At 42.2% G+C, this 26600-nt stretch overlaps 1 protein-coding gene across 11 annotated transcripts; it reads left to right on the plus strand.

Annotated features, from left to right (window-relative positions):
• The first annotated feature begins 307 nt into the window (after window positions 1-307).
• ehbp1l1b (EH domain binding protein 1-like 1b) lies at window positions 308-26222 on the plus strand. Of its 11 annotated transcripts, none has more exons than XM_034889131.1 (28): window positions 308-1544; window positions 5003-5060; window positions 5691-5786; window positions 6404-6457; window positions 6559-6737; window positions 6977-7088; window positions 7224-7320; window positions 8250-9071; window positions 10276-10341; window positions 10472-10591; window positions 10729-10965; window positions 11106-11283; window positions 14585-14692; window positions 15410-15679; window positions 15854-16360; window positions 16687-16791; window positions 21685-21931; window positions 22069-22217; window positions 22614-22662; window positions 22797-23121; window positions 23911-23981; window positions 24122-24149; window positions 24280-24332; window positions 24718-24829; window positions 24975-25074; window positions 25163-25236; window positions 25471-25585; window positions 25827-25964. In XM_034889131.1, exons 1-28 carry the CDS (start codon window positions 1441-1443, stop codon window positions 25912-25914), a joined length of 4524 nt encoding a protein of 1507 aa, XP_034745022.1. In that variant the 5' UTR covers window positions 308-1440; the 3' UTR covers window positions 25915-25964. The 11 variants fall into 11 exon arrangements, with proteins under 11 accessions (XP_034745022.1, XP_034745025.1, XP_034745023.1 ...); XM_034889130.1 differs by having other exon boundaries at window positions 311-1544; window positions 24709-24829; window positions 25827-26222; XM_034889132.1 differs by lacking the exon at window positions 16687-16791 and having other exon boundaries at window positions 310-1544; window positions 24709-24829.
• The last annotated feature ends 378 nt before the right edge of the window (window positions 26223-26600 follow it).

Genomic DNA, 26600 nt, shown 5'->3' on the forward strand with positions numbered 1-26600 from the left:
AATGCATGTCTTCTCACTGTTTGTCTCTCTCGTCAACTTTGCTCCTTTCTTTTTCTGCCTCTTTGTTTTCCATCTATTGGCTTTTGCTGTTACCACACAATATAGATAATGTTAGTGCACTACAGTGAGTGACATTAATAGACATCGGACTGAGGGGCAATGTAGTGGGTGTCATCAGGGAGAGCTGGTTGGTGTTGACACTTTTTAACAAAAAGGTCTGTGTTTGATTAAAAGCAAAAACAATGAAGTAGCACTGTGGTCAGGTTTGTTATATTGAATACAGGGAGCTGTATGTACTGGGAGAAATAATGCACCTCTGAATATTAGATCCACAGTGTAATATTAGACCAACTCTGAGTCATGAGGAAGTTGTTCCCCCTGCTGCTGCCCCGCACTCCTCCACCCCAGCTGCCTCTGTCCATCCATCCATCCCTGTTCCCCCATCTAAAAATACACTCCTGCTCTCACTGAGGAAAATCCCTGTGCCTTGACCTAGCGTAAACACACACACACACACACACACACACACACACACACATGCAAATTAGCCCTCTCCACGGAAACTATTCTTCTGGAGTTAACGGGATGAATGACACTTTTCTGGAAAACGCTAAATGACGCAACTGAAACTCAGGAAGTTACCTAAAGTTTTAACCATGAGCTCATTAGATCAGTAGAAAACAAAAACAACGTGTCTTATGTATTTCATGCTAAAGCACTGGGGCTTGCATGAACACTTGCATATGCCTCCTGCAGGAGATGGGTTGGCAGAGCTGATTAGGTGAAATTGTTAGATAAGCCTGTTCCAGCAGCGAGGATCAAAGTCTACAGGTAGCCTACGCCTGTCACCTCAGTGCCGTCACCTATAGTCTAAGCAGCAAAGATAAAGACCTTTGCATGCTGCTGCATCACCGGTGGACACTCTTTGCATATCCTGCCTCTCTTTGCCTGTCTCTCTGTTACAGGCTGTTGTAACTGAAGGAAGGAGGGAGGGTGAACTCAAGGCAGTTATTACAACAAGACTTATAAGCGGTGCTGACTCAATGTGGATTTCTGCCAGAAAGAGAGGAAAGTTGTCAATGAGCTGCTGCAGTTGTTTGGATGACCCTTTAGATTTATGTCAGGAGTTTCCAGTTTGAGTGACAGAGAACAGGGCGGGATCGGTTCCTCTTTGCTTCGGGCTTAATTGCCAGTTCTGAATATACGGCTCTTTCTGTTCGGTACATGGCGACATTTCTGAGCGTGATTCAACACTGCCAATGAGCGCAAGTCGCAGCTTGCGTGAAGTTCATCCTCATCAGAAGCAGCAACAGAGGAATAGGACCTTTTAAGGAACTGACAGACAAGCGGACACAGTTGGATTCTTCTCGCGCGGAGGAGTTCGCGTTTTTTGTTTCTTTTTTTCCTGTTTGTTAAGTTTTCTTTTCACCAGAGGAAGTTATGACTTCGGTATGGAAAAGACTGCAGAGGGTTGGTAAAAAGGCTTCAAAGTTTCAGTTTGTTGCCTCTTACCAGGAACTCGTGTTGGAGTGCACAAAGAAATGGTGAGTTTGGAGACAAACGTAGCCTACTTTTACAGGTTGGCCATATTAACGGTTTTTGGAGTTTACATGACCTCTCTACCTGGTATTATGTTATTAGCTATAATAAGACTCCGTTATGACCACGGTCATGTTGTGGGTCGTTGGTCTTTCCGAGAAGGATGAGGGCGTCCACGCACGTTCACGTGCTTAGTCAATGGGTTCCATACAACCCCACGTATTGACAAGGTTTATGTGAGTCAGGGCGCCGTTATCAGTCCATTTGGTTCCTTAATCTTGAAAAGAGAAGTTTTACCACAGAAGCCTATTCAAATCTAAAAATATTGAAATGTGTGCAGGGACATTATCTCTGCCAACCACATTATTGGCAAGCATGTAAACAAATTGACACTGAATTGCCTTTTATTATTTGTATGATTATTATTATTATTATTACTATTATTATTAAATGCCATAAGCTAGACATCTTGCATCCATTATCACTGTCATCATTGTCATTATCACCCTATTTATTTTGAAAATGTATACAAATGCAGGTAATCTGACCAAGTGCCCTGTGGTACATTTTGAGCAAGATTTTACTTAACATTTAACATCAACATTTGAATTAGAATAAACAACAGTAGACTCACTTGTCTTTACGTGTATCACTTTCAGCTTAAGCTCTGGGGCTCTGCCCTCGTGTGCAATTTCCTGTTGTAGCCTACAAAACATTTGGGGGGTGGCCAGGGGATGCAGCATGGAGCAATTTTTAGCTCTGGGATACACTGACACAACAAAAACCGTCAGTTTTAGGGTTCCAGGGTCACGCTTAAAATTGAAAACTTGGAATAATATCAGCATCATTAAGGTTTTTTTCCCCATGATTTACTTTTTTCCTGAGAATATTGGTGCTTTTTTGTTATTTTGAAAATATTGTAAACATAAATTACAGTATTCTCGAGTATCCTAAACTTTTGGCCACATGTCAGTTTGGCCCACATCGCTCTTTCTTATCTGTCCAATACATTGAAGCATGGAATAATTGTGTAAGCTTCTTGTCAGCAGCACGATAAGAAACTGACTGAAGGTTCTCCAATAACGTTTCAGAGTTTGATCAGCAGCAGGGAGCTACACAAAGAAGGGAAGGAACATACAGTATAGAGTGATTTAGAAAGAGTGACAACTCCCCACATCTGATGAAATTAGAGTTTTTAAGCCTTTTGCTGTTGGGGAAGCATGCCAGGAACCACAGAGAGAAGGGGGGGGGGAGGAGAGAATTAAGTAAGGAAAGATTGGAGATGGATATCTTTAGGCAGGTTTTGTTTTTGAAAATGAAATCAACCCATTTGTCTAGTGTTATAAAACTCAGGTCACATGTCAGGTCACATGAAGGTCCCTTGACCACATGTTTGTGTACAACTTGTGTGTTTATGTGCGTGTGTGTGTGTGAGTGTGTGTGTGTGGGCCAGGTTTAGCTACATTTGTGGAGACCAAAAACTGTGAATACAGTATACTTATGGGACCTGACAGCTTTGTGGGGACAAAATGCTGGTCCCCATAACGTTAAAGGGCTTTTTGAGGAATAAGACTTGGTTTTAGGAGTAGGTTTAGAGTTAGGTTAAGGTTAGGATTAGGGTAAGGGATAAGGTTAGGCATTTAGGTTTGATGGTTAAGGTTAGGGTAAGGGGCTAGGGAATGCATTATGTCAATAATGCATTCCCCACAAAGATAGCCAGACACGACTGTGTGTGTGTGTGTATGTGTGTGTGTTTGTGTGTGTGTGTGTGTGTGTGTGTGTGTGTGTGTGTGTGTGTGTTGACTTGCGAATGCATTTCAACAGTTAAAAGTTCCAATATAGTATTGCTTCATTATTTAAAGCAGCTTCAATTTAAAATTTTGTAAAGTCTCAAAAGGACAATGTAAAACTAAAAGGGGTCACTCTTAACCCAAAGGGAACTTCACCTCCTGAATCTGCCCCCCCCGCCATTGATTGTAAGTTTCAGCTGTTTAGCTGTCTGGCCCACAACTTTACTGTTTTGGTTCACTCTCATCGCACTAATAGTGTTGTTGTTTCCCACTGTACTTTTACCTGCTCAGCAGACAAAGTTAGGGACTAGCCGGTGAACAACATTGGAGCATTTAGACCCAGAAGATATCCTAATAAGATGGTAGCAACCAAATGATAATACACATTTTTACACTGCTCCTAATCCGCAACACATTTGTTTAACAGGATTAATGACTGTAAGAACAACATATCTTTACACTCTATTGGATATAGAAAACAGAAATACATATGGCCAAAGATAAGAAGGCCTGGCAGTTTGTAAATGACAACAGACAGAAAATGTTTAAGTGATGTTGACAGTGGCGCAGACATAATTAAAGACTAAGCCACAGGCTGTTTTACAGTAACACAAGAGTGCTTTATGTGACAAAACATGAGATAGATTTAATGAGTACGTTTTGCCTGTAAATGTTTGTGTTCTGTTTACAGTAATATCACAAACACTAAATGCTGTTTGAAACAAAGTTAGATGGGAGGTATTGTTTAACACTAATCTAGACGGCTGTGGAATATAACCATTGTCTGCCAAATGACAAGACTCCAACCACAATTACAGCAATTACATGTTGCTCAACTGCATTACACCAGTAATGTTCGCCCGTGTAAACCCCATTGTCACTGAGCTCACTAGTACAGAAGATGTGTTTGTGTCTTGTGGTTAGGATCCCACTTCCCTCTGTAACTTCTTACGCTCTGGGCCTGTCAGACTATTTCTGATGCCACTCCGGACCCGCTAACAAACATAGAACATAAACACAGCATGTACTAATATTCTAGAGAACATCCTATAGTTCTACAGATAAAGTAGGCTGTGAGGTTTGAAGAATACTATGAATTTGACTATGTGTGTGTTATGTTGTGAAGGGGGAGCCATCTTCCTGTGCGTGCTGCCTCACATTCGCATAGACTCACATGACTCCAGTTTCACTTCCTGTGCTGCAAAGGAGAGGACTGAGAAAATACACACGTACACGTTACCAACACACACATAAACAAAACGACAGGCCTAGACACACCACTCACACACACATATTATTGTGTAGCCTAATTACAGATAAACAGCTCCATGAATACACACACTAGAAAAACAGCTTTACCGTGGCGATCACAGCCATCTACATAAACACACACACACACACACACACACACACACACACACACATCAGTGCCTAATCTATGACTCCAAAGTATTATTTAGCAGTGACTCACCAGACCTTCAATTAGGACCTTGAGTTGTCTCATTTGTATAAAATCCAGTTCCTTTGAAGACCTAAACGTTTGAACATGGTAATGTGTATTATCCATGCGTCTTTCTAAAGTTACCAATGTTGATAAAATGGCAGTGAATCTCAAGTAACAGCATTCAGCAACACGTTCTGTGTTTTGATCTATGGTTTGTATGTTTCTGTAGGCAACCAGACAAGCTAAGGGTGGTGTGGACCAGGAGGAACAGACGCATGTGCTCCAAGGTGAAACCACTGACCCACCACACACACACACACACACACACACACACACACACACACACACACACACACACACTCACACACACACACACACACACACACACACACACACACATACATACACAGTCTCCAGTGGTAGAAAGTACCTAAATACTTGTACTTTTTATTTCCATTTTCACAATACTTTATACTTCTACTCCTTTTCAGAGGGAAATATTGTACTTTTAACTGCACTACATTTATTGATGCTGATTATTAAAACAAAGTATAATGAACAACATTTCCAAAGAATTTTATAGAATAAAATACCCAGCAGTATGTAAAGTTTTAAAATGAGCTCAACCTTTACCAGCCCCAAGAATAAAACAATGATTACACATTAATGCATAAAGAATTATCATACAACTATATAATTTACATTGTTCTTAAATTAGTTGTTCTGCATAATGTCCTTTTACTTCTGGTATAAATGTATTTTGATGCTTGTAGTTATACTTACTGTAAGTAACATTTGTATTGCAATTAACAGAGTATTTCTGCACTGTGGTATTGCTACTTTTACTAAAAGAAGAAGTCAAGATGTGAATACTTCATCCACCACTGATAGTCTCACCAGTGTTGTTTGTTGCGCAGCTCCACAGTTGGCAGCCTGGAATCAAGAACCCTTACAGGGGCATGGTGGTTTGGCCTGTCCCAGAAAACATCGACATCTCTGTTACACTCTTCAAGGTACCAAAACTAGAAAACACCGTTTACACTCTACACAAACAAAAAGGGAAATTAGAGAAAAAATGTAACCAATGCAGATGCTTCCTGCGTGGCGTGAGCGTGGCGTTTCTGTTGCGTGTCAGTTGTGTGGCAGCTACGGGGCATTTCTATGTCTTCGAACACCAGAAACGTGTCTGAAGCGGCCCTGCTGCTGCTAGCCTTGTCTGTACACAAGTATGAATCCCAGTAGTACTGTATATGTCATGTTAAACATAAGAATATACTGTTTGATAGCATAGGCATATTTTGTCTGGAACCACTTCCAACAACCTTGCATTTTCATGTGCATGTCACGCAACAGTGTGCAAGCTCTAACCTGTTAACATGGGAGCCAAAATAAAAATGGACATGCCACACAGCGTACACTCTCACGCCATGCAGGCAGTGTGCAGGAGCTCTGACATAGAGTCTGTGTTATAAAGTCAGATGAGTAAATTCACGCATTTCTTAGATTGCAGCATTTAGAAGGAAATGGATGAAACAAAGAAACAGCAGATACACAGGTGGATGTATGTACGTATTATAAGTGGAGAGGATGTTTGACCGCAAATGTTTTTGTTTGTTCTCTTTTTTTTCAGGAGGTCAATGCTGATGAATTTGAGGACAAAGAGTGGACTTTTGTCATTGAGGGTGTACGTATCTATTGACTACTGCACAGCTGCTTTTGATTCTTTAGATTGATATGATTCAAAAGGCTGTTCGTATCATGATTGATTTTGTTGGTCATCAAAAGGAGAGCAAGGGGCATCGGAAGGTGCTGGCATCAGCAGACATCAACCTGAAGCGGTTTGCCAGTCAGACGCCAACCCAGACTGACCTGACCCTGAAGCTGAAGCCCCTGTCAGTCAAAGTGGTGGAGGCCACGCTCAAGCTGTCGCTGTCCTGTGTCTTCGTCCGAGAGGGGAAAGCCACGTGAGTACTACTTTTATCCCAGACAGTAGTGCTTCAACAATTCAGACTTGAAAAAGTGTTTTTTATGTATTTGTGTATATTTACTTTTTTAAATACTTTCTCTGGGTAGTAAACTTTCAATTTTGAGGTTAGTAAATTAAGCCTCAACCACATTTGATATGCTGACCTTATTATTAATCCAAAGGAATGTTTTCTCTGACCATGTGATAAATGTTTGCTCTCATTTTCTTGATCATCAGTGACGAAGACATGCAGAGTCTGGCCAGCCTGATGAGCTTCAAACCAACAGACATCGGCAACCTGGAGGACTTTAATGAGAGCGATGAAGATGAGGACAAGAAGTCTGTGACTGCAGGTAGGCAGACTTACACAATACACCTTGCTTGTTCTCTCTGAGCTTCACTTTGAAGCTTTTCTTCTTACATTTCTTACTCATCTTCTTTCTTTTACCTCCTGGCACTTCTTCTGCTCTCCTCTTTTCTGGCCGCTGCAGTCGTTCCACACACTCTAACTCGCCCAAATCGCCCTGCTCCCCCTCCACCTGACAAGCGAGACTTCACTGGATCTACTTTTCCAATCTCAGGTAGCCTTTGACCTTTCTTTCTCCCATTCCTGCTGTGTGTCTCTCTTGCCAGAGATGAGGAGGAGGTTTTAACAGGAAATCTCTCTCCCCCTGTCTGTTATTGGGATGCTCAGCTTATATAACAATATTTCACACACTCATGCCATTTGTTCGGCATACCACATATTTCTCATCTCGACATTGATGAAAGACGTGTGCAGATAACTTAAGCAGGAGTAGTAGTAGTACACAAAAATGTAAAATAAAATAGCAAATATACAAGAACAAGTCATTTTTGTTGCATTTTTGTTGATGTTGGTTATTATTAATACTTGAAAGGAAATTTTGGGATGTTTAATCTACAAAAAATCTCCACTTTTATAAAGTCCTAAAATGCACAACAAGGTTTCTAATATAAATGTAAATGTAATAATACGAATAAGAAATACATTTTTTTAAAAGGCAGGTTGCTGCACTAGAATTATTAAAAGTTAAGTTGAAAACATTATGAAATAAATTAATTTGCTTTAAAACAGGTTTTACATTAAATACAAGAAAGTAAAATCAAATAAAATAAAGTCAAATAATCTGCAAATATACAAAGTAACGCAAAACCATAGCTGTCAGATAAATGTAGTGCATGATTTCTCTTTGAAATGTGGTGGAGTAGGAACATAAAGTAGTATAAAATGAAAATACTACCTCGTAAAGTACCTCAAAACTGTACTGAAATACAATACTTAAGTAAATGTATATGCTTTTCACCGTTGATGTGAACGCATTCACAGCTAAAAATGTGTGTCAAATCATCAACTGTCGTTGACTCCCATTTGAAATGACAGTTCATTTCATTTTCATTTTCAATTCATGACTTTTTTCCTTCTGTCTTTTTCATTATTTCACAAAAATCAACTTTCACTGATCCTCCATCCATCCATCTACTTATTCAGCCTGTGGGCGAGATGGCGGTCCTCCCAGTCCTGCGGTCCACTCCCTCCCTCCTCTACCAATCGCTCCTCGGCCCTCGCCCCGTCGCAGCCGACACCCCTTCGCAACTAAACCTGTCCAGTCAGAGCCCCAACCTTCCCCTGGCCCCTCCCCTCAGCCTTCACCTAGAACCAAGCATAAAAAAACTTCCATCCCTTGTCTTCCCGAGGCTGTCGCTTCTTCTGACCCACTACTTAAAACTCCAAGCTCCCAGCTCCCAGCAGCTACTGCTTCAATCCAGAGTGCCTCCTCTGTACTGCCTCTCTCTGATGTGTCTCCTGTAAATCCTTCATCCCCCAAATCCTCCGAAGCACCCATTATCACGCCTTCTTTCCAAAACATTTCCTCTTCCCTTCATTCTCCATCTTCCAAATGCTCTGAATCTGTGACTACTTCACCCGCTGCTTCAGTGGAGCCTTCTTTAGCAGTGTCCTCTGTTACCCTGAATTATACTTCAAATACCCTCTCTAAACTGCCCTTTAAGCCACCCAGTGCCTCTGAAACAGGCAATACCTCAATAACTCCTAAACTTCCCTCCCCCGGATTGTCATTACCCAAGAATATTATATCATCGTCCATGGCTCCCCAAAAGTCTTCTCTCACTGAATTCACCACTCACACCCATAAGACCACATCTACTGACTCCCAGCATCTCCCACCTAAATCCTCCTCTCCCTCAAAGCCCTCCCTGTCCTCTGTTCCTCCATCTGCTCACCCTCCGCTCGCCCGGACCATGTCTCAGCCTCCGTCTCTGCCCAGAATCTTCCAGTCAGGCTCAGGAAAAGGTATCAACATGGCTGGTGGCAGATACGCATGCTGCACGCTTTCCCGTTCCTTATGTGTGATGGTTTGATAGTTGTGTTCCACATGATTTCATGCCCATGTTACTTTACACAGTCAAAACAGTGTAGTAGACTACTTATGTACAGTGTGGTGTGTTGTGAGGAAGATCAGGTTGTCCTAATATCAGAATTTAGATCAGAGTTAAACAATTTGTCAGTGCTGCAGTACCTCATCCAACGAGAACAAAGAAAGGTTTTGTAGCCGCCTGAATTGTGCTAATATGGTATCTGCTTGCTTTTCTGTTCGTTTTTTTCTCCATGTTTTGCCTTTTAACTTTTGAATTCAGTCCGTGTAATGCTGCAGTCAAGTTTTCAGTGGTTTCACTGTAACTGTAGAGAATGTTTTACTAAGTTTGAAGGCTTGTTGGGATTGCCTCGGTTTTTATTATTACAAGTGTAGCCTACTCACAAGTCCAGAATATAGGTTTATTAAAATATTTATCTCCCACCATGGGGGAGGTGAATCTTATCCAAAAGTTTGACAGGTGTGTTTTGATCCATGCTAACATACTTCTCTCAATCTAACTAGCTCCATGCTATAAACGTCTTTATACATTTGCATTAAACTGCCCTAAGAATACTATCAAATAAATAATAAGATTATATCTAATTGTATAATAACTAATGAATGCAATACTAAATGTAAACATAACCCTAGCGTAGTCTACCCATAATTCACTAGTCAGTATATACATAAAATGATTGACTGTATTTAAATGATATTTAAACATCCATGATATAACAAAGACAATTTAATGAATACAAGTATGTGCTTTACTGGCTTTTACAAAACTCTTCTTGTTGTTATACATAATTTTGAAATCGTTAAGAGATGAAAGTGAATTACAAAACAAACTTTTTGGAATTATTGAACATTAAGAAATTAAATATTGAATTTAGCCTTATCGATAATGTTGTTACTTTGACACTTGTAAACACTGTTGAGACTGCAGCAAACAGTTTGTCCCTGACAGATATGGATAACTTCCGAGCTGTTATATATTAGTAAAATGCACACTGTAAATTTGCTATGCCGTTCCGCTTTTCACACTTTACCTCCTGTTGTCAATACATTTTTTTCTCTTTATTCTTCTTTTTTTGTTCATCACTTCTCTTTCTACTTTCTACCTTGCTGTCCTCTCCTCAGTTTCTGTGTCACATCAACGGCGCCCCCTGGAGGTTCAATCTGCAGATGATCCTAATTTAGCTTCTGGTTTGTCTCTAGACTGGACTAAAGAAATGATAGTCTGTTACAAATATTACTTTCAAATCTTTCAAAAGTTCTTTTTATTTTCACATTCTCTGTTTTGCTCGTAATGTCTTTCGTCTGTCCTCTCTACTAGGCCGTGCTCACATGTTCAGACCTCAGGTTCTCAAGTCATATGCCCGTCCCTCCTCTCCCTCTCCTTTTTCCACTGATGCCCCTCCTCTTGTTAAATCTCACCCCTCTATCTCAGAGCCAGGTAACCAATGTCAACAATATGGCAACTCCTTTAATTCTCCTCTCCTCATCTTCTACCACCATCTTCCGGCTTCATCTAATCTCCCCTGTATCCCGCTCCACCTCATCTTCCCTGTCCTTCCTCTCTGCTTCCCTCAGGTGCTCAGGGGGCGTGGTTAACATCTGGTAGTGACATCACCCCTATCCCTCTGCTGAGTAGTCCCGATCTTGATGCCCTCTGTGACCCCGCGGCTCCAGGCCTTGCTGCCTCCCTTCCACGAACCTCACCCACTCGTTCCTCTTCTCTTTCCACCTCTGTTTTGTTCTCCTCTCCTGACCCTCAGCTCACTGTCTCTCCTTCTGCTCCTCCCGCTCCGATCAGCTGCTGTCAGTCAGGTACAGCAGCCGACCAATCAAACGGTTTCCTTTCTGTGTTTGTTTTAGCCAAGACAGTTACCTCGTGCTTACTGACATGTGAAAATGTCTCATTTGAAAGGAGATTTTTACCAAAATAGCCTTGCTTTTGCTCTTTATAGGTTCAACGTTCCCCCAAGCAGACAAGGAAACTACTTTGAGCCCTTTGAGCAGAGGCGAGGTTTCTCCTCAAAATAACCGGGAAGTGGCCAATATCAGAGTATCCAACCAGCCAATCAGACTAGCCCAGGATTCAAAGGCGGCCATATCCGAAAACAAACCTGAACCAGCAAGGATCAGGTGAGGTCATGGGATGATATCACATGAGTGTTTACATTTAGATTACTTGCTTTGGATGCCTTTGATGCTTTTTTGGAGCCCCCAGCAGAGCTTGGGAGAAACATCAAAACAGAAAAAATAACAAGTTTTTAAAAAGCCAGTAATTTCTGATTGTCCTTCTTGTGTTCTCAAGTTGTCTTAAGAAGACCAGACTCATGACAGCAAGCATAGAGAGTGGTACAGTTTGAGATGGACTGCCTGCTGAAATTACATGATTGTGTAAAGGAATACTTTGGAAATACAATTTGGGAAATACAATTATTTGCCTTCAACCAGGGGAGGGTTAGCTTAGCTTAGTACAAAGACTGGAAACTGGGGAAAAGCCACTGGTTCTAGCCACAGAGAATGCAGTGATTTAAAGTAAAGCCACCTACACATGATATGCAATATGTTCTCTGCACACCGCTAGGTAGGCTGCTGAGCAACGCGCAGCGCAGGGTGGCCCGTTGCTAGGTAACGACATTTGTTAACTTATTGGTTGCGCTTTCGAAAGGTCAGACGCAATTAGGTCAAAGTTGAAATAATTTGAACTTTGAGAACAGCACAAAGCGGCATATCTGAACTGCGCGCGGCGTCAAGTGTAGCGCAGCGCATAGTTGGGCGGCACCGCTCTCCTCGTAGGAAATCAGTGGAATGGCCAGCGCAAAGCGGTTTTGACGCCTATCATGTGTTAGGCAAACCCACTTTAGCTTGCTGAGATTGCGTTGGTGTGGTTAACAGTTTTCTGCTCCAAATATTGTTTAAGGCCTCATCCTTGATTTGTGCTTGGTGTTTGAGCTTCCTTGATGCTAACATCTGCTAACAGTTGCAGAGTGTTTTGTACCCTGCCTCCTGTTGCACTGACCTTCCAGTACACAGCACTGGAATAATTATCAGGTCTGTAGTCTGCTCTGCGGCTTCCTGTTTCCACCCCTAATCACCTCCTGCACGCTCAGCCTTGTGAAACCTCACCCAATTATCTCTGAAGCCTGACTTCCAAATTTTTTGTCCCCAGTCCTGCCCAGTCACAGCTGATAATAGCCCCGCCCCCTCCATGGCCCTTCTCCTGCTGTGAGAGCTCAAGCTCGACCCCTCAGCAGCCCTCCACCAATGTTGTAGCAGCGTTTATCACTCCTAAACAGCCAAATGCTCAGGGGGAAATTTATTTGACTAAGCCAACCAATGGGAAGAGTGTTAGTGCTTTTAAGGCCGAAAAGCCACCACTGGCAAAGCCTGAGCTCGAGCCTGACTTTGATGACATCAACTTTGAGTCATTTAACCAGAGACAAGAATCAGGTGGCTTGTTTCTGGAAGAGGATGACTCTAAACAGGATACTATCAAACGGTGTCCTATGGGGTGAGTATTTATATTTGCAGATTAAGTCAAGAAACAGAATATGAAAAAATAAGGTTGCAAAATGTGAACTGATAATAAACACACACACACACACACACACACACACACACACAAACACACACACACACACACACACACAGATTTAGGATTAAGGAATATTGTTTATCTGTTCTGCAGTCTTGAACAGAAAACCAATGAAAAGGCCGGTGGAGAAAAGCCGTTACTGACGGAGCAGTTAGAGGCAGCAGCACTGGAGAGGGAGGTGATGATGAAGGTAGAGCAGGAGAAGCAGAAGGAGAAGGAGAAAAAACAAGAGGAGGAAAGGAGGAGGAATGAGGAAGAGCAAAAAGTTACTCTCCAGAAGCAGGATGATAGGAGAACACATGAAAAAGAGAAGAAGAGACTGTTAGAGGAGGAGAAGAAGAGGCTCTTACAGGAGGAGGAGCAGGTCAAGAAGGAGAAGGAAAAGAAGAAATGCGAGGAGGAGAGACTCCTGAAGGAGAGGAGAGACAAACAGGTGAAGCTAAGGGAGGAGGAGGAGGAGAAGAGGAAGCGGGGTGAAGAGGAGAGGAGGAAAAGAGAGCAGCAGAAGAGACTACTGGAGGTGGTGGAGGAAAATGAAAAACTGAGGAGGGAGGAGGACAGAAGACTTGAGAAAGAAAGATTTATGAGGATAATGAAAGAGGAGGAGGAGAAAGGGATGGAGGAGAGGAGAGTGTTTGAGGAGCAAAGAAGGATGATGGAGGAAGAGAAAAAGAGGCTCCTGGAAGAGGAAGAGAGGAGGAAGGTTGAGGCGAAACGCTTGGAGGAGAAAAAGAAGGAGCAACATACATTGAAAGAGGAGGAAGATAAAAGAAAGAGGGAGCAAGAGCAGAAACAATTTTTACAGGAGGAGGAGGAGAAAAAGAAAATTGAGGCGGAGGAGGAGGAGGAGAGGAAAAAACAGGAGGAGGCCCAGGAGAGGAGAAAAGAGGAAGAGAGAAAGAAAAAAGAGGTAGAAGATGAGAGGAACAGGAGGGGGGAGGAGGAGAAGAGAGCCAAAGAAGCAGAGGAGAGAAGAAAGAGAGAAGAGGAAGAAAAGGAGAGAGTACTGAAAGAGGAGAGGGAGAGGAGGAGGGAGGAGGAGAAGAGCGCCAAAGAAGCAGGAGAAGGAAGAAAGAGAGAAGAGGAAGAAAAGGAGAGAGTACTGAAAGAGGAGAGGGAGAGGAGGAGGGAGGAGGAGAAGAGAGCCAAAGAAGCAGAGGAAAGAAGAAAGAGAGAAGAGGAAGAAGAGGAGAGAGTATTGAAAGAGGAGAGGGAGAGGGAGGATAAAGAGAATGCAAGAATCTTAAAGAAGGAGAAGGAAAGGATAGAGAGGAGAATTAAAGCAGAGGTGAAAAGACGTGAAGAAGAGGAGAGGAGGAAAGAAAAACTCCTGAAGGAGCAGAAAGAAAAGGAGAGGATGAAACACGAGGAGGAGGAAAAGGAAAGACAACTGAAAGAGGAGCAGAGATGGCAAGAAGCAGAGGAGAAGAAAAAGGAAGAGGAAAGGAAAATGATGGAGGAGGCGGAGGAGAAGAGACATAGAGAGGAGAAAGAGAAAGCGGAAAGCCAAATAAAAGAGGAAGAAGGCAGGAAAAAGAAAGAGGAGGAACAGAAGAAGTTTTTGCAAGAGAAGGAAGAGATGGAAAGGATAAAGGAGAAAGAGGAGGAGGAAGACAAGAGGAAGAAGAAGGATCGAGCAGCTCATGTCTGCAGTCGGGAGGCCAACAAGTCAGATGAGGACAAGCAGAAGATGAAAGCTCTGGTTTCTTCTTCTTCTTCTTCTTCTTCTTCTTCTTCTTCTTCTTTTTTGCCACCTCTTCCCAGTTTCACACACTCGCCAACAGCTCTTAAAGATGTAAGACAAACTCCACTTCCTGATTTTCACCTCCCTCCTCCGGACAGAACCAGCGTTACATCTGAGCAGCTGTCCTCACAAGTTTCCAGCCAATCACAAGCCAGAGAGACAAGCCTTCCATCAGTTAATAAACCAAGCTCTGCCTCCAATGAGCGGTGAGTTACACCACTGGTGTACAAAGTAATCACTTCACTGTGGGTTTTGATTTCTTTTTTTGTTTAGTTTTTTAATCTCAAATGGCTGTCATCTGCTTTGCTTATCAGCTAATTTAATCACGCCATTTCAAATTCTACTGATTTAAAGATCAGTCTTTGTTTTGTTACTCTGTATTTCCGCACTGAAGAGGTATCAAGTTGAGCTGGATCATTCAACATTTCTATTTTGATTATTTCTCTGTTCTTTTTTGGTGTTTATGTTGTGATTCTCTGCTCACGGAAGACTGTGTGTGTTATCTATGTCGTAGGGGTGGGTAGATCCATCCCCATAGTATTGATGCTACTGACGATTACCATGGTAATACTGAAGTGATACAAAATAAATACATTATTTTGGTGTCTGAATGTGTGAGTTCAGAGAATTCACACAATAAAAATACATTATTTACCATACAAGCTGTCTTGCAGTTTAACATGTATGGGATTTACAGACAATAGTCAATAGAAAATGCTAATTGAAAATCATGCTGTGGTATTACTTGGAATCAAATTGTATGGTATGGCCCACGCCTGTTATCATTTTCTTCTGCTTTTGTTGTTGTTGTTGTTGTATGGCTTTCCTCCTCTCCTTTCTTAATTCTGCTGAAGGCTTTTTCTTCTACCCCCCTCTTCCTTCTTCCTCTTTTATGTTTTTCTCTTTCGCTCCCCGTATTCCAGTCTGGGGCAACCCTCACTCTTAAAGGAATTTACATTGTTAAACATTGTCCTAGAAAAGAAAATATCTACCACATGTGCTCCACCTGGCATCCGTTCAGGCCCTACTGTTCAGGATAAAGCATTCACATTCGAGATCTTGACCCGGGTGCCACCTCCACAGAGGCTTTCTGATGCAGAGGTTCCTCTATGGAAAGCGCTAGAATGGAGAAGTGGGAAAGATACACCTGAAAATATCTCTGCCAAGGAGGGTACAAAACCTTTGTGCAGAGGGTAAGAATGGATGAGGGGAGGTCTGTCTGTCTGCCTGTCTGCTTTATCTGTCTTTCTGACCATGTGTGTGTCTGTCTTCTTCAGCGACAGTCTGGCTTCTTTGTAATGTCATAGGTAGCAAATATAAAACTTTAATGGCTATATCTTCATCTTTTTTTTTTTCCTTTCTTCTAGCTCACACAGAGAAGATACTGTTGACATGGACACCCCTGTCAGGCAGGAGCACAAGTCACTAGCAACAAAAGAAACACATCACATAGTCCCACCTCCTGCTGAACCCCCCGCAACGCCAGTTAAAGAGGAGCCCGAAGAGCCAGAGAGACCCAGTGTTGAACCAGAAACCTCACCCGTGGTTTCCCCCAAACCAGCCGTTGAGCGCAAGGCTGTGGCGCTGGAGCCGCTGCTTCCCTCAAAACCAGAACCAGGACTGCGGCCGGAACATGTTCTCCAGCCGTTGGGAAAACCACAACAGGAGGTAGTAGATGAGGAGAAACCAGCCACGGTTGTGGCTGGTGGTCAGGAAACTTCAATCAACAATAAAGAGCCAGTGTGCGAGACAGAAAAACAGCTGTGGGCGACGGTGGAGGAGACCACGGTGGAGACAGGAGAGGAAAGAGGGATGGAATGTAGTCAGAGCACTGAAGAGAAGGATGAGAAGCTAGAGGAGGGTGGTGTAGGGGGGTGAGTCAGTGACGGTTCCTTTTTAGCATGGCATCACATGTCTGCTTTTGCTCAAATACAAACTCACACTCACAACACAAACACACACACACACACACACACACACACACACACACACACACACACTCACACTCATGAAGCCACTGACTGTTCTTTTGTGGTGCTACAGCTTAACCATTGCTTAGTTGCAATTAACCTCATCTGATGCAATTCTCTTAATCTCAATATCTCTCCATGCTGTTAGACTGGTTGTTTCAATGGACATTATGTGATGAGAGCTTTTCACAAGAGAACGTTTTTTGCGTGATTGTCTCTGTGTGTGGTAGGGCCCAGAAATGTGCACAGACAGAGGCAGATGTGTGTGTTGCAGAGCAACAGATGGAGGCGCCTGCTGGCTTCATGTCAGCAGTAGTTGGTGTGTTGTATAGAGGGTGAGTCTATCTGTCTGCCTGTCTATCAAATGGTTTGTTAGTTCTTTTCAACACAGTCAAAACATATTGCCAATAATTAATATTAATTAGAAAACTTTTGGATAATTCAATGACTTTCAGACAGGTACAATAAAAACAATCTTATTACAATTACAATTATTAGTTCAACATTTAATACAACCTCAAAAAAGGATAACATTTTATAAAATTAACTGAAATGGTATAATAATAAAACGTTTGGGCGGACAATTATGTCCAAACATACTGTACGTACATATGATTATTATGTCAGTTTATTATATCAGAGGTTATTAAAAGGTTTTCAAAATATAAACGTTACATCCCTTATCTAATAATGGCCAGGAAATGTAGCCGTATGCTTCATTTATCTATTTAAAGAGACATTTTACAACTTATTACTTGATCCCCATGGCAGTTATTATAGTATGAGTGCTTAATGTTGTGAAACAGGTTGGTGTTTTTATACCTGCACTGTGCATGAAACAGTATTTACAAGCTACCTAGAGAACACCAGGTAATCAACCATAATTAGTTGATATCCACTCAGTGAGCTGTTTTACACAATGTGCTGTTAATTTCAATGTGTCAAAGAGAATTTGTCTGGTGCATATTTATTGGCTGGCTGCGTTATCTTTTTATGAGCTGCATGGCACCAGTTTTTAATCATACCAGAGGTGATGGAAATGCCAGTGGGCTTTATTATGATGTGCACTACATTGAAAAAGGTGTAGGGTAGTTCTCAGTACAACCAACAATAAATGTTTCCTCTGTGTGCTTTGGACAAGCACCAAAACAAAGTCTGAGAAAAAGGAGTTACTTAATAAAGCATGCTGTCTGGCTTTCTGTCACACTGTTCGGAGCCTGCTGAGGTCATTTTAGGGTGAGCCCTGTCTCAGAGTTTTTCTGTCCCTCATGTCTGCCCCTTTAGCTATGAGACAGTGGCCTCCATCTTGCAGACAACTGGACCCACTGGTGCAGGTCATCCACAACAATCTGCAGACCAACCACACCTCCTTATAAGTAATGAAGATCAGCCATCTTCACATGAAGTACAGGCAGAGATTCTCCGTTCCTCTGAACTAGATGACGAGCCACTGAGTCCCATTGGTGTGGACATTTCTCCACCCACGGCCTTCTCTGACACTACAGAAAACCAGACGATTAGCATAGAGACTAGACTAGCTCAGAAACCTTCACATGGGCTAAGTCTGGTGGCAAGTCTGAGACTAGCAGCTAGTGAGCAGGAGAAGGAGAGAGAGGAGGAGAGAGAGAGGTGGGAGAAGGAAAGGATAGAAAGAGCAGAGGAGGAGGAGAAAAAGAGGTTGGAAAAGGAGAGAGAAAAGATGGAGAGAGAAAGGATGGAGAAAACAAAGGAGGAGAAGAGAAAGTGGTTGGAACTGGAGAGAGAAGAGATGGAGAGAGAAAGGATGAAGAGAGAAAAGGAGGAGAAGAGAAAGGGGTTGGAACAGGAGAGAGAAGAGATGGAGAGAGAAAGTATGAAGAGAGAAAAGGAGGAGAAGAGAAAGAGGTTTGAACAGGAGAGAGAAGAGATGGAGAGAGAAAAGGAGGAGGAGAGAAAGAGGTTGGAACAGGAGAGAGAAGAGATGGAGAGAGAAAGTATGAAGAGAGAAAAGGAGGAGAAGAGAAAGCGGTTTGAACAGGAGAGAGAAAAGGAGGAGGAGAGAAAAAGGTCGGAACAGGAGAGAGAAGAGATGGAGAGAGAAAGTATGAAGAAAGAAAAGGAGGAGAAGAGAAAGAGGTTTGAACAGGAGAGAGAAGAGATGGAGAGAGAAAAGGTGGAGGAGAGAAAGAGGTTGGAACAGGAGAGAGAAGAGATGGAGAGAGAAAAGGTGGAGGAGAGAAAGAGGTTGGAACAGGAGAGAGAAGAGATGGAGAGAGAAAAGGAGGAGAGAAAGAGGTTTGAACAGGAGAGAGAAGAGATGGAGAGAGAAAAGGAGGTGGACTCCAGATCAGTCAAACCCAAAGATTCTGTAATTGCTCTTAATAAAGGCCGGGATAATCATGGTCTGAGATGGTCAGTTAAAGAAGGAAAATCCAACTGGAAATCTGGCGCTATCCCAGTGTGGTTGAGAGAGGAGGAGGACGAGGAGGTGGAGTATGAGACAGGACAGGAAGATCTTGGCTCCATCTGGATGGCTGAGCTGTACATGGAAGGTGAAGCAGGGTGAGTAAGTGTGGGTGAGAGGGATATAAAAAGCTGCAGGGAGAGAGAGGTGAGTACTGTAACTGGGCTAGCTAAATGAGAGATGTCTGCTTGTTGCCTCTTGTGGATCAAAGAAATATGCCTGTGTATTTGTGGAGTATGCTTCCTCCAATAACCAAGGCTTTGACTCAATATACCTGCAGGGAAAAAATAATTACTTACTAAGTATTACTATCCTTCACTTACTGAGGGTTTGGCCTTTCTGCAGATCTTTCTCAAGAAATAGTTGTGTGTTAGCATATGAGTCATTTACTCTATGTGTCAGCTTAAACAACATAATTACATGTTTTTTGAATTTCCACTTCATAACGTGCGTTGGTTAAGACTTAGAACAGAGGCTTTCTAACTGAGGTGAGCGGGATAGTTGGGGTGAAGGGTAAAGATAATGCGTCAGGTGAAAGAGACGTGATGTTGCAGGTGTTCTAAAAAAAAAACGGGAAGTGAGTTGTTTTTATTTGGCTGCTGATTTAGCACACCATTTGCTTCAAATATCTCACTCCTTCTCAGAGTCAAATATGTCTGAACACACAGACATGACACACATATTCTTAGATTTAGTGTGACTTACGCTTTCTGAAGATATCCTAAACATCCATAAATCTTCTTTAGAAATCATAGAAAAAAAACGGAACGTGTCGGAACCTGAATTTTTAATACACCCTGACCACCTATAGCATTGTGCTCCGTTTTTCCAAGTTGCTAAGGGAACCTGAGGCTGTGCTATATTGGTGTTGTGGTCATTTGTACTGGCTTTGGTCAAACTTTCAGCAGTAGTGAAACAAGCCTGAAAAAATTGATCTACTGTGTATTCCTGTCCAAGATCACTTTATAAACAGGGGTTGGCATCAAGTAATGTTGCCAGGTTCCTTGTGTTTCCTCAGTACTTATTGCATCTAAATAGCATGTCAATAGTTATGGATACATGGATTGGTTTGGTCATGTTACAGTTCAATCGAGGCTGGAGCATGTTTTAAATTGGTGTTTTGCTTTGGTTGAGTCACATATTTCTATGCCTCCAGCATGTCCAGTTTGGTATAATCTTGCATAGCTAGACCTCTCTTTGGTCAAACTTGTGGAAGTCTGGAGTTATCTTGTCAATGGGGATGTAAAGACTTCTGGAAAGCTTACGATTAGCAAGTGTGTTGTTCTTTAACAAACACCATGCTTTACCCTAAATTACTGTGAATTGGTTTAAAATATGGCAACAACCAACTGTGTCTTTTCTTAACAGCTTTCATGCTTGAATTTTCTCCGACCTTTGTTTGATTAACACGGTGGAGCTCTGGCTGCTTGAGATGAATGGTGGCATGTTGCCAGAGGGAAATGGAGCATAACAATGATCTGTAGCTGGTCAGTTTTTTCAAAAGCCTTCAGGTTCATCTCTGAAATCTCCTTTTCTGTCTTCAGCCCAGGCCACCTGTCCCTTGCTGGTACCCAGATGCCCTCCTCATTCCCTTCCCGTGGACAAACTTTTAACCAAAGCTCTGCTGCAAGTCAGCCAAGTGAACTGGAAAACTCTCTAACCATTCTGGCAGATCGTCCTAATCCTAAGCCTCCTTCAGGGTCTAAGCAGGAGGAAGGAATCAGACAGGCAACTGGAGCAAAACCTGCTCCCCAAAATAGTGGAGCACAAAATCAGTCAATGAAAGGACTTAGAGATGATGTTATCACAGAAGCTAGTCACAGCATGGAGGTAGCAGCCAATGAGGAGGGAGAACTTGTTCAATCATCTGTGGTGCCTTGGCCCCTTCCTCTTAGCTCAAACACTGCCAGCATGCAAATATATACCGAGATACACACAGACACGGACATCAATAAGATAAAAAATGACACAAACACGGGCAAAATAGCTACAGAGTCACACAGGAGTCTTGAAATGAGGGATGATAAAGACTTAGATCACTCCAGTTTAAACAACGCCACACACGCCACAAAGAGGGACAAGCCACAAAGTGACTGCCCTCACAAACAAACACACACCACCGGTATCAACCAACTCACCAAAGACCAACAGCTCCAAGAGGAGGAGAGGTTGTTATTGGCTAAAATCCATCTAATGACCGGTGACATATCCCCTGTTTCTGGCCCTCGCAGTATGAAGCTCCTCATCCCCGACCCCTGTGATATTGAATGTGACACAGCAGAGTTTGTTGATCACAGTCAGCACTTAATACCCTGCTGTGATAGCCTGCAGGAAATATCACTAACCGAGGCAGAAGAGCCACCGGCCAATGAGCCTGGGGAAAATAAAGAAGGAGCGGAGGATGTGTAAGTCAGCATGGGGTGTCACCTATGCTGCTCTAGAAAATGACATGCCACTAAAGCCTAAACCCTTTTTATTTTCATCACGTCAATCTGGACTGTGGTAGTGGGCTGTCTGACTAAAACAGACAGTGTTGTGAATCTGCTTTGTTCTGAGGTGATGAAAAATTGGCCAAGCAACATAGGCTTGTGTTGAGGAAACTGTGCTGAAATCTTTTGAATGTTTCCATATCATGCCCTCTAACACAGCTGCTATCTGTCATGTCAGCATCGTGCATGTCTCTCGCTCACGTCTACAAATCACCGCTTGATGATCTCCGTAAAAAAAGTCTGTCTTCCTGTTCATCACATCACTTTTCTATTGTTTATGTCATGTCTCCTCTTAGGCTAAAAGGCCATGCAGCCGACCTCCCTGATGGTGGAGAGAAGAAACCAGCATCACAACTTGGAGACACCTCCAGCACACACACCAGTGAAAAAAGCACTGACACACACGTCACTCCTCCCCATCACTGTGAGATAACCACATCTCGACTTCCTACTTTACATGAAGAAGAAACCCCTGACCTTAAGCCCCCTCACCCGGCTCCAATGGTCAGAGAGGAGGCTGACGGGAAAGACAATGCAGCTGAGGTAAATTTACACAGAATGGATGTGAACGTAAACTCTGGCATGCTTTTTAAATCACACACAAACTAGCAAACACACGCACACACACAACAAAAACTGAATTTCTTTCTCTTCATCCCTTCCTCCTCTGCCTCATCCAGGGCCTGGTGAACTCCAGCCAGTCACTGCTGCAGTGGTGTCAGGACATCACCAACGGGTACCGGGGGGTAAAGGTCACGAACTTCAGCACGTCATGGAGAAATGGCCTTGCTTTCTGTGCTATCTTACATCACTTCCATCCAGACAAAATGTAGGGCATACAAGCAACACAACCTTTTTCTCAGCTTTAGAGCTAAGATTGTCATGTTCCCAATATCAGCTCAGTACCTAAACCATTACTTTAGAGTTGAAACATTTAGTCGATTGATCGATTATTCCAAAATGAGTTGGTAACAGGGAAGATCTGATTCCTTTTTACGTGTTATATAATTGTGTATTGAATATTTTTGATTTTCGGGGTGTGGTTGGAACAAAACCAAACATTCCGGATTTTAATGGGCCGTTCTCACTTTTCTCGCTTAAAATAACAAGCCCATGAAGCGATGATGAAATCATTTTTTTTATTTCAGTACTACATTCATTTGAATGTTGTAAATCTGCTGTAGGTACATTGTCATAATATTATTCTCTTTTTTTGTCCTATTAGAGATTTTGACAAGTTGGATTCTCATGACATCAAGCATAACAACAAGAAGGTAATGGCATGCCTCATATTACCATGTTACCATTGTATATTCAGGTTTTTAGTGCCATCAGAAGTGTTGGTAGTTTACTGTTTGACAGATGTTTCTCTTTGTTTATGATGTCTTTTCTCCTCTTACAACATCAGGCGTTTGACGGTTTTGAGTCGCTGGGCATCTCTCGCCTGTTGGAGCCGTCCGACATGGTTCTTCTGTCCGTCCCTGACAGGCTCATCGTTATGACCTACCTCAGCCAGATCCGCTCACACTTCACTAACCAGGAGCTGAGCGTGCTGCAGATAGAGCACAACAGCAGTCAGTCCAGCTACGGCCTCGCCCTCTCTGGTCCCGGTCCCACTAATGTCGATGCTGCCGCTTTCTGCATTGCCAGACTGAATGAAGGAGTGAACCTAGAGGACGGAGGGAGCAGCACGTTGGTCGTCCCACCACCGAGGACCAAACGACTGCTTAAAGGTATCAGCCTCTACTCCACCTTTAAACATTTTCAACTTTCTTAGACTTAACTATTATTTTTTACGGCGATTCATATTTTTTAAAGGCTGATTTGTTCAATATTGTGCATCTTTTAGTGGGTTAATCAAAACAAAGTGTGCAGTCAAACCCACTCCAGTCCACATTCAAAGGTATTTTTTGCTTGGATTCCATTGGAATGTGAAAATAAGGGATAAAAGACAAGAAAAGAGGAAAGGGGAAACATTAGTGTGTCTCCAGGGAACTTAGGAATGTGAAGTAGCCCAGTTTGAACAAAGGAGACGAGGAGGGGGGAGGGATAAACAGATCATTAAATCAAGTTCACAGCAACTCAATTAAGATTCTAGTACGTTTCCCAAGGTTCCCAAAGATACCAAATATGTCCTGCTGAATTTGATGGAAATGTGTATATCCCTTAATGAGGAATGAGGCTATACATGAGCAGGGGTTTCTGTCAGTGCTCTTGTCACTGGTTTAAAACAGGTTACATTTAGTCTGCCAATCAGGATTGAGCAAAACAATTGAACCAAAATGGGACTACAGTTTTGGGATTGTTTGCTTATGTTGCCAGGTGACCATCCATTAAATCACACCACACCACACCACACCACACCCACACCACACCCACACAGTCCTGCTGAAGTTCCTGGGAAAGCCCTGATGAACGTCCGGAAAATTTGAGAGTTGTAACTGAGACCCAGGGTCTGGGCAAGGTTCGTTAATTGTGTCATTAGATATAAGAATCCAACTTCTGTTCTCATCTGCCTTTAGTGGACGAGTCAATAAACCCAGTCCCAGCCCCAAGGTCCGTTAACAAAACAGTCAAATCTGGACTTGCTCAGGTAACACTTTCTGTCATTTGTTGACTTTAATGTTTAAACTGTAATGTTATTTTCTAAAACCTGAATTTAAAAAGCACTTCAGATTATATTTTTACCTGGATTAAGTAGTTTCATGTAGATTTTTTTTTTTTCTTGTCCAGGATGAAGACCCAAAGACAGGAATCACAGGTGGGTATCTGAAGCCGTTCACAAACATTATTCTGCTATTTTAAGTATTTATTCAACTTCCCATCTTCATTTCTTTCTTTCTGTTTTTTTTACACTCTGATGTGGCCAATGTGTGTGTCCCTGTGTGCAGAGTTGCAGAGTGCAGCTAAGACCCAGCCTCCCAAACAAGAAGAGGAAACAATGGTCAGTAATGGCTTTCTCACTTAACGTTTTCTCTTCTCTACTTCTTCTTTTTATAATCTTTCAGTCTCACTGTCAAATCAAAATAACATCATTAAAGTAACATGACAGATGGCTGCAAGAAAGAACAAATCATATTGGCTTTTACCTTGTATAAATGCTGCTCATTTATTCCATCCTTTTGGCCACCCTCTAATCTTTTGACCCTCTTTTCTTCTTGTTTTCTTGTTTCCCTGAACTCCCTTTGCTTTGATCTCCTTTCCCCATTGTTCCTCTTTTTGTGGCTGTCTGTCATTGTCCTGTGTATGTTCATGTATGATTTTGTGTGTGTATGCGTGTGTGTGTGTGTGTGTCTGTGTGTAATGTGGCTTGTGGTCAGTGTCTTCAGGACACCAGCCAGTATGTGCTGAGTGAGCTGGCAGCGTTGGAGACAGAGCAGAAGCACATCGACAGCAGAGCCGCTGTGGTGGAGAGAAGACTGCGAAGCCTCATGGAAACAGGTGACTCACACACCCACACTCAAATGATATGATCTGCAAGTAATAAACAGCAAGTACTTAGGGAGTGAGAGTGAATGGTGTAGGTTTTCTCATATGTCCATATCCAGTTGTATACAAACTATCCTTTGTGTTTCTGTTTATACAGGAAGCGACCGTGATGAAGAGGAGAGACTGATTCAGGAGTGGTTCACTCTGGTGAACAAGAAGAACGCTCTGATACGCAGACAGGACAACCTGGAGCTACTGTAAGACCTCTCACACACTAACAGTACACACATGTAGACGTACACACACACTTCTTTTAATTGTTCTGATTATTTACTGTGTCTACAGACAAGAGGAGCAAGATCTGGAGAGGAGGTTTGAGCTTCTGAACAGGGAACTACGGGTCATGATGGCTATAGAAGGTAAGTGAGCAGCTGAGATTGAAGAAGTTATCAGATCATGCACTTATCTCCTGTTTACCACCAGCACCAGAAGAAAAGCTGGATGTTAAGTCTCGTGCTCAACAGCACTTTATTATTAAGTAAAGGTGAATGAAAGTGTAAACCTTTAGTTAATACAAGTAGAAATGGAAAAAAAACATGACCTGTACATGGTTATATGACCTGTTATGTAAAGTTCTACTGTTTCCGTTGCAGACTGGCAGAAGTCGTCCACTCAGCAGCAGAGGGAGCAGTTGCTCCTCCAAGAGCTGGTGTCTTTGGTCAACCAGCGGGACGAGATCATCAGAGACATCGATGCCAAGGAGAGAGTGTAAGTGTCTGTGTGTGTATGTGAAAAAGACAAATCATAGGGAGATATCAAATCCCTTAAACAAAAGAGAAAGCATTGGGAAAAAACACATTAAGGCCTATATGCTGAATATTTCAAATCAAACATTTAGGTTAATAGTTGTACTGCTGATCTGCAAAACATAGACATGTAGTTAGTTGAATGCAGTTCAGTGATTTCTTTGTGTATTGTCTGATTTCCTAATATGTGTTTGTGTTTGCAGGGCAATGGAGGAGGATGAGCGTCTGGAGCGCGGTCTGGAGATGAGGAGGCAAAAATATAGCAACAAAGACAAATGTGTCCTACAGTGACAACAGCTTTAACTACTGTGACTCTGAAGTCCTGAAAGATGATTATTTATTTTATCTTTGAGGACTTTGGAGGCCGTTTTTATTTTTTTAGTGCCTTTATTTTCCCGGAGAACTGTTCAAACCCGTTATGAGGAAAGATAAGATATGGGCTGACAAACTGTGTTTTCTTTGAACGTGTTTTCTTCCAAAGGAATATCTGTTTGTGTCAAAGTTTCATTGTGTCTTAAGTATTATTTTGATTCTGTTCACATATTTTTATTTATTTTAATAATGTGCCAGATTGTTGTTCATCATTTGCACATGTGTTTTTGTGTATGTGGGTGTGTGTGTGTGTGTGAGTGTGTGTTTAAATGCTGGCTTTTTTATGATTATAAAGAATAGGTTCCCCTCGTGAAGACAAGAGCTTGTCAGAATCTGTTGGATTAAAACCAAAATGTGCCTTGTCCTTTCTGTAGTGTATATCGTGATATTTGTCTTACATTTCTATCACAAAGATGTTCACCCTGAAAGTGAAAAATATTTGGTTGTAACATGCAAAGCCAAATTAGATATAAAAACATGAGCTGGACTCACAATACTAGGAGTACAGGGTACATGCTTTCAACTGAAGGATGACCCCCAACATCACATTGTTATAAACCCTAAAAGCATTTCCACTAATTGCAATATTTTGCAATTCAATTCTA

The sequence above is a fragment of the Etheostoma cragini genome, chromosome 13 (genome assembly GCF_013103735.1).
Source record: "Etheostoma cragini isolate CJK2018 chromosome 13, CSU_Ecrag_1.0, whole genome shotgun sequence".
Lineage (NCBI taxonomy): Eukaryota > Metazoa > Chordata > Actinopteri > Perciformes > Percidae > Etheostoma > Etheostoma cragini.